This window comes from Sipha flava, unplaced genomic scaffold, assembly GCF_003268045.1.
Source record: "Sipha flava isolate LNK unplaced genomic scaffold, YSA_version1 32_pilon_pilon, whole genome shotgun sequence".
NCBI lineage: Eukaryota > Metazoa > Arthropoda > Insecta > Hemiptera > Aphididae > Sipha > Sipha flava.
Window position 1 is genome coordinate 1,669,548 of NW_020273018.1, and position 7,830 is coordinate 1,677,377.

The window sequence follows — 7,830 nt, forward strand, 5'->3', positions numbered from 1 at the left end:
TTTCGTCAACGGGCGGTTTATCTAACAACTTTAGTTGTCGATGTAAATGTCTTCTCTAATATATCTTTAGTGTACAGTACAGTAAAATACATATATTATTATATGGTATGAATATTTTATATTTAACAAAATAAATAGTAACAGATTTATAAAAAAAGTTATTGTTGTACATCACATTATAATCATTTAACATAAAAAAGTAATTAATTATACAAAGTAATAATTTCAATCTTTAACAATATAAATCTTTTTTCAAAAGAATGAAATACAATAAAAAGTATAAATTTGAAAAAGCTGAAATTTACACAAATGGAACAATAATAATTAATAAAATTAATAGAATATTAACATCAAAAAAAAAAAAAGAAAAAAAAATGTTAATAAAAATTACAAAATTAATAAAATAATCAAAAAAACAATATTCATTGTCAATTTTGTTGCAAATAAGAAGAAATAGTTTTTTTCACGTCATTGATGATAATCAAACAATTAACGGTAACAATATCTTTATAAATGGATTCATCTGAAACATAAAATCACATTTAAGTTATAGCTTGAAAATAATAAAACATGGGCAAATATTAGTTTTATCTAAAATAAGAAATAAAAACTTACACATAAGTTTATCGATCGGAAAAAAGGAAAGTAAGGATTGGCCTTGATTTTCAAAAATTTCTGTAATATTAAGATCCTTGATATGTTCTTTTACATTTGTTAAAACGGAAATTAAATTATCTATTCTTTTACCATTAAGTTTTGCACAAAACACAAAAGCATGACCCATTTCAACAGGTTTGATCACTCCGGTCTGAAAGAAATTGAAAATAAAAATTAGATAGAAATTACATTGGGAAAAGGGGAAAAGAAAATTTAAAAATTCTAGTACATAAATTATAAATACCTTAAGGAACATATTAACAAGCACATAGAAAACACCAACATTAACTTGAGAAAGTAATGGATATCCGATTAACAAAAAACTGTCAGAAGCTTTAAGTTTCATCAATGATTCTAAAATTAAAGTCAGAGAGTCAAGCTGTTTTCTACAATTGTTTAAACAATCATTGGCATAAATCGATGTTACATCACAAACAATCAATCGACCATGGATCGCTTGTTTTGGAATTTTAATCCGAAAATATCTGTAACACATAAGAGAGAAAAAAATAAATATTAATATTAAAAATAATATATTAATATTATATTTATACTTATTATCAAAGTGAAGTATAATTTTATTTACATAGGTTGAAAAATTAAAAACTTACTCTCTACGCTTAATAGCGTCATCTGTTGGAACCGTAAACAATGATCTTGCTCGATTGTTGTAATCAATAAGTTCATTGACACAAAACTTTGAGTTACGAATTATAGAAACAGGTTTACCCATTTGCATATTCACACTCAACAAGTCAATTTTGGCATCCTATAAAAAAAAAACAAAATATCAAATTATCGTTTAGTTTTAAATAAATTTATAAATTATATAATTATTTTATATTTAAATATATATATAATTTTTATAATTCTACTAACCTTTGCGGTATACCACGATACTTCTTTATCATAATTCCATGGAGTTTGCTTATAATTGTTCACTTGATCTTGAAGTAATTTAGCTTCATCTAATTCTCGGTATTCTACTCGACGCATTTTTTCGGTAAATGAACAATTCATATCTGTTTTCGTTGTCGAAACTTTCGGTAGTTCGAACTGAATGGCCTATTCAATAATAAATAATTTTGTGTTAATCATAATTTAATTTTTAAATGTTTCAACGTTAAATTAAAATAAAATATTTATTTGAAATTTTGAGATTTAACTCCCAAAAAACAATTCACTATAGGCAATATATCAATGAAAGTTAACTAAAAAAAAAAAAATTAAATACTATAAATCATACCCTAAGTTTATTTAGTCCAACAATTTCCTGAGAAGGGCTAATTGGTTTTATTCGAAATCTATTGACATATGTGTTAGCGACACAATACTGTAACTCTGTTAATGATTTAATATCATTTTCAGTTTTCTGGTAAAACCATTTTATGTTATTCTCTATAACTTGCATTTGCAATTCACTAAAATATTTGGAACATTTATATACAGATGACAAGAAATCTTTTGGCAACTCGCTCAATGGAAACAAACAGTTATCAGACAGCGCTAAAATTATAAAACATAATTGTTATAGATTACAATTATATAATAATTTGATAACTTAAAATTTGACAAAACTTACTGCGATTAGAAGTGGAGAAAAATGTATGTATCAAAGGTTCTACGCATTGCAATCCCTTAAAACCTCGACAAACAACATATATCTCAGAATTTCCTTGTTTACTTGTTAACGGTTTTTTAATCTGTACCGAGTCAAAAGCACAACACAACAAATACATTCGACATAATGTATTACATTCAAAAATGGTAAACATTTTCAGAATAAATGTACCACCTGAAATAAAATTAATGTCAGTAAAAATATTATTATTAAAAACTGTAAAATTAAAACTAATAAAAAAAGGTTAGTATTACCTTTTTCGAGTATCATTAGGGCGACCATTGTCTCGACTAACTGCAAACGCGTGACTAGATCTTCTTGTTCATTCGGGTTATTTTGACAATCTATACTACCGTCAGCTGTTACCTGAAAAAATATAAAAATCAAACTTAAGTATAACTATTAAAACTTATTTAAATATAATTAAAATTAACGTAATGTTATTCTTACCATGCTTGCTTTTTTTCTAAAACGTTTTTTAACATAGGTACAAAGATCCTTATAGAAGTCTTTTTGGAAAATATCTCCTGTTTGATCCTTACCGAAAAACCAATGGCTCATTGTATGAAACATAAATCTATCATCGCTAATCATATCAGTACTACCATTCCCCTCATGATACGGATTCAAAGAAACACCGATCCAATCCCACTAAGAAAAAAAAAATAAATAAATAATAAGTTAGTAAACGAAAAAAATTATAAAAGAACACTTACTTCAACATTAATATGTCTGTTACAAATAAAATGGTTTAGAGCAGCAATAAACGCTCCTGGAGCTTCACAAAGATGAACACTACTGAGTTTACCATCATCAATACTCTTTTGAGGTATAACATCATTATCATTTAATAGTTCATAAAACTTCAACCAAGCTGCAGTCAATAACTCAGGACGCCCAGCTCCTCTAACCTTATAGAAAACTTTATCGGCTGGATTAGTTTGTTTGGTATTTTTATGCCATTCCATCAAGTTGAAATCATCAAGTTTGTCTTTGACGATATTTAATGATTTTTTTAAAGTAATAAAATCTGATAACTAAAAAAAAAAAAAAAAATACTTAATCATAATTCGATTTAACAAGTACATGACTAGGACTTCTATAATTCCTCCAAATATTCAGGTAAGAAAAGAATGGTGAGGAAAAGTTAAGGACAGCTCATTTCTATAAAAAAATGCGTTATCCTTCTTTTAATTTTTTCAAAGCTTATCATTTCATTTATTAAACACAAAATTTTATGTCACTAAATTGCAAAATTGTTAATGTTTCAAAATATAATCATACAAGTGGGTAAAAAGTTTATTCACAAGGATAATTAATAGGTAATAATATAACCTACACAGGGATATATTTAAAGTCATAAACACTGTACTATTTGCAAACGTAGACTCATACCGAAATAAATTTGAATATAATAAAATATGTTATACAATGCTATAGAGGGAATATCTTTATTTTTAAAGATTGGTCATAAAAATGTGGCATGATAAGTTTAAATAAATTATATTGCATCTATAAATTTGATTGAAATTTATTTATACATATAGTTTTATACAATAATATATATTTATTTACCTCCCATTTCCTTTGACTTAGCATAGTGTTTGTTTTTGGAAGTTCCCACTTGTTGGACTTATCCATTGTAAACTTCTTTAAAAACAGTTGATCAACTTGGTCGTATAGCGATCGTTTTCCACAAGTGTTGTAGTATGGTCTCCTTTTGAAAGATTTATCATATCCCGACCAACCCGAGTTGGAGGACTGTTCCATACTATCTAGTCGTCTTTTCCTCGTTCCAGTATTGGATAGAGTCGCGGGGGCCTGGACGACCACCCCCGCACCCTCGCGGTCGCTGGATGACGACCGGAGTGGGCCCGCTACATTGGTTCCGGTTTTGACACCGGAACCACCCACTCCTGCCGACCTCTGGGGTTCCGACGCCCCTGAGGTGGTACCAAGAGTTGACTTTTGACAGTGCATGTTTTGGTTTTTTAAGTGATGTCCTTCACTGCATTTTAACCCTACTGCCAGGGGGTTTTTGATCAAGGTTTTCCTTCCTCTAGGACGGTTGCCACCCAAGGCTGAAGAGCCCGTCCTACCCTTTGTCGAGGACCGCTTTGTCAGCCCTCAGTTCGTCGACCTGTCCAACATGGGAGACCCTGTTGGTAGTAAACTACCGTTGGCATAGCTCTCGGAACTGTTGAGGGACGCAAGCCCCCCCACCGCGACAAGGTGGGTCCTCATGGGGGGGGGAGGATTAGTCAAAACGTCAATAAGTGTAAGAAAATATTTTTATTTTTTTTCTGCACCTATATAAGGGGTAACCGTAAGAGACTGTCTTGCGGCCATCCAAAACAAATCTGTAAAATATATTGTGAGCTATTGAGAACGAGGGAATGTCTCGTATTTGCCTCAGAAAAAATTTTGATATTGAAAAAATAAATTATGCCAATCTGCCACCCGAAGCATTACCTCTTCGGTATATCAGGGTGGCGGGCATACTGTCGGTTTTTAGGGCGAAAAAATTCCAACCGTACTCTGAGCACCCACAGGTGGTGTTATTTGACCAGTCCATGTTTTTTACCCATTATTATTTAGTTTGCTTTCTTTTTTGTGTCCAGAGCTTGTAGAGTTAATGAAGTGTATTTACTATACATGCATGAAATATACCGCTCACGTAAAATTATGGAACTTTCTCCTCAACAAGTATTTTTAACACGAAACTTTTGCTACTTGAATTGTTATGTTTTTGTATTGAAAACATGACAAAGTTCGACGAAATCTACTTTCAAAACTTCAACGAGGAAAATATTACGTACACATCTCACTCACTTTAAATATTTGTAGTATGCTAATTATGAGGTTTAACTTGATATATTAATGATAAAAATAGTATAATAAAGAGTATAATCTTAGGTGTGTCCACGAGGGGTGCCGATTGTGCCAGGGCATTCCTCGAAATATTTTAAATGGGACCCCTAAAATTTAAGTCTAAGAGTAAGGTGTTCGTATTTTAACTGATATTGTTTAAATTAAATGTAATTTATTCTAAAATTTTTAATAAAAAATTAATTATTTTTCGTATAAGAACTAAGACTAAATTTTCGTGCAAAAACTTAATATAATAATATAAAAGCTGAAATTGTCTACAAAAACACAAATCTAAATAATTATAGCTATCTGATAAATATAACACAATATATAATCATAAAAATAGTAATATAATAGATATACTAGATTTGAGGAATGCATATTAATTGGGACTAATTAACACAATATTAATTAAAAAAATTGATTTATGTTTACTTAGCTATTTATAATTTATAATTTTTTAAATATACTTACACATTTTTTTAAGATAAAGCCCAAAAGTATATAAGACACCCTTGAAATACAGTTATCCTCATTCCTATAAGTATAGTATACTAGAATGAAATAGGTGATTCAAAAAAATTGTGCCTGGCAATTTCCAATAATTCATTTAAGAATAAGGTTTATAAAACTTAAGTAATTTTTCCATAATTTATATATTATTATATATTATATTATTTATATATTATTATATATTATATTATTTATATATTATTTATATTTATTTATATTATTTATTTATATTTTTTATATTGTATTAAAATAATATGCAATCTGCACAATTTATTGCTACAATAAGCTTATGCGTGCGATATAAAGATAAAAAAAAAACAACAAACAAAACAAATATATTTTTTCAATTTTTTTTCTTTTATATATTTTTTCATTCTTAAAAATATTTTTTTTTTAATATTTCATAATGTAGGCTTAAAAAGGGTAAGAAAATAGTTAAACGTTTTTACCTGGTGAAACTATCTGCTCGATAGGCGTCTGCATAGTCTATCTCCAGTAACTGGCAAACCTGCTGTTTTAAAAGTTGACAAATCGACTACTAATCAGCGATATTGCAAAAATAGTTAACAGTTAATTGTTAACTGTTAGTTAAAACTTCTTAGATTTGAAATTTTAATGTATTGTTAATAGCTAATAAAATGTATAGTGCGAATGATATAATTTTTTTTTTCAATGTTTTCAACGTATCGATCAAAGAGCTAACACATTGAAATTATGTTAAAAAATAAAAATGAAATAAATAAATTTGTATCTATGCAAATGTCAATAACTCATTTTAGAAGGGGATTTATAAAACTTGAACATAAACTTAAACTTTGAATATTTTTTTAAAAAATTACAAAATAATTTTTATCTTCATTTGAACTTGAAATCATAGTTTTCTTAAAAATATTTTTTTTTTTAATATTTCTTAATTGCTTGAAAAGTTTGATAAAGGGTTGAAAGTTCTTACCTGGTAGAACTATCTGCTTGATGGACATCTGCTTCAACTATCTCCAATAACTGAAAAAACCGCTATTTCAAAAGTTGACAAATTGACCACTGATCAGCGGTATTGCAAAAATAGTTCACTGACAAGTTTAAATCATTTAAACTTAAATCTTTAAAATAATAATGAATGTTTTTGAAGAATATTGTACGTGTTCACTTACAATTCCGTTATTGATGTTACAAATAATTCGTAAGAACTAGGAATTTAATTTTATAACGTCATAGCAACGCGTTATTGTTAATAGCCAATAAAATGTATAGTGGGAATATAGTATGTAGTATAATTAACTATATGTAATCGTATTTTTACTTTTTAACATGTATATATGTGTCAGTGTCGCACCTTCTTAAAATAATCAATTTAATTATATATTTATATAAAATAATAATATTTTATATTGTATAATAAGTAGTTCTATAAATTTTATTCGTGTATACACTATATTACGAAATATGTAATATTGGTTTTCCGTAAATAAAAATAGGTCCATCTAAGCTATAATGAAACAAGTCCGACCGCTGACTGGTGTTTTCGTTGTGTGTATGTGTAGGGGGGGGGGGTTAAAACACCCCCCCCCAAGATCCTTTTCGGGACGGCCCTACGTGCTGTACATTTCGGTGTATTTGCTCTTTTTTTCTTTTTTTTAACTCGATAATATAAACACGCGTGAAAAATATTTCGTGACACATGACTTGTTTATGGGCCGCAGTATTTATAGTTAAATTATTCATGTATAAGTACGATCGGAGTGTACATTTGGTATTAATTCTGCGGGAACACAAACTAACCGCGATCGAACAAATCCGTTTTTAAACTGCAATCATCAGTCACCTCCGAAACATATATGTACACTTGCGTACAAGCGTGAAACTCGTGTATGACTAAACACGCTCACATAACAATCGACGATATTTATGAATCCGACGGGGAAGTATGATCGCGACGGAGTAGCGTTTAAAAAAATATGTCCTAGTCTTAATTACAAACAGGATTTACAGGATTTACTAAAAAACTAATTAAGAATCTAGGTTAACCAATGTATAATGTATGTACACACACATGCGTGCGTATACGTGCGCGCAGCAGAAGCTACAGAGGTCAACGTCTTTTTAACAGTCACATATATTTTATAGCTGTACAATCCTATATTTCTCTTTACACTTCACGAATTAGAACA

The 7,830-nt window shown here is 28.9% G+C and overlaps 1 protein-coding gene across 1 annotated transcript; it reads right to left on the reverse strand.

The window, feature by feature from the left end:
- Positions 1-428: 428 nt before the first annotated feature.
- On the reverse strand, positions 429-4,504 carry LOC112686962 (cap-specific mRNA (nucleoside-2'-O-)-methyltransferase 2-like). The gene is made up of 11 exons (XM_025559460.1): positions 3,854-4,504; positions 2,995-3,315; positions 2,729-2,929; positions 2,533-2,644; positions 2,240-2,452; positions 1,904-2,163; positions 1,537-1,722; positions 1,269-1,426; positions 902-1,142; positions 616-808; positions 429-523 (listed from the first exon to the last, which is right to left on the reverse strand). Exons 1-11 carry the CDS (start codon positions 4,256-4,258, stop codon positions 429-431), a joined length of 2,385 nt encoding a protein of 794 aa, XP_025415245.1. The 5' UTR covers positions 4,259-4,504.
- Positions 4,505-7,830: the final 3,326 nt, after the last annotated feature.

Bases quoted from the DNA above. Each gene is read 5' to 3' on its own strand.
- LOC112686962 (XM_025559460.1), bottom strand. From the start codon at position 4,258: ATGCACTGTCAAAAGTCAACTCTTGGTACCACCTCAGGGGCGTCGGAA. The intron at 3,316-3,853 runs GTAAATAAATAT...TTTTTTTTTTAG, and splicing joins TAAGTCAAAGGAAATGGGAG to TTATCAGATTTTATTACTTT. The intron at 1,143-1,268 runs GTAAGTTTTTAA...TATGTGTTACAG, and splicing joins GACGCTATTAAGCGTAGAGA to ATATTTTCGGATTAAAATTC.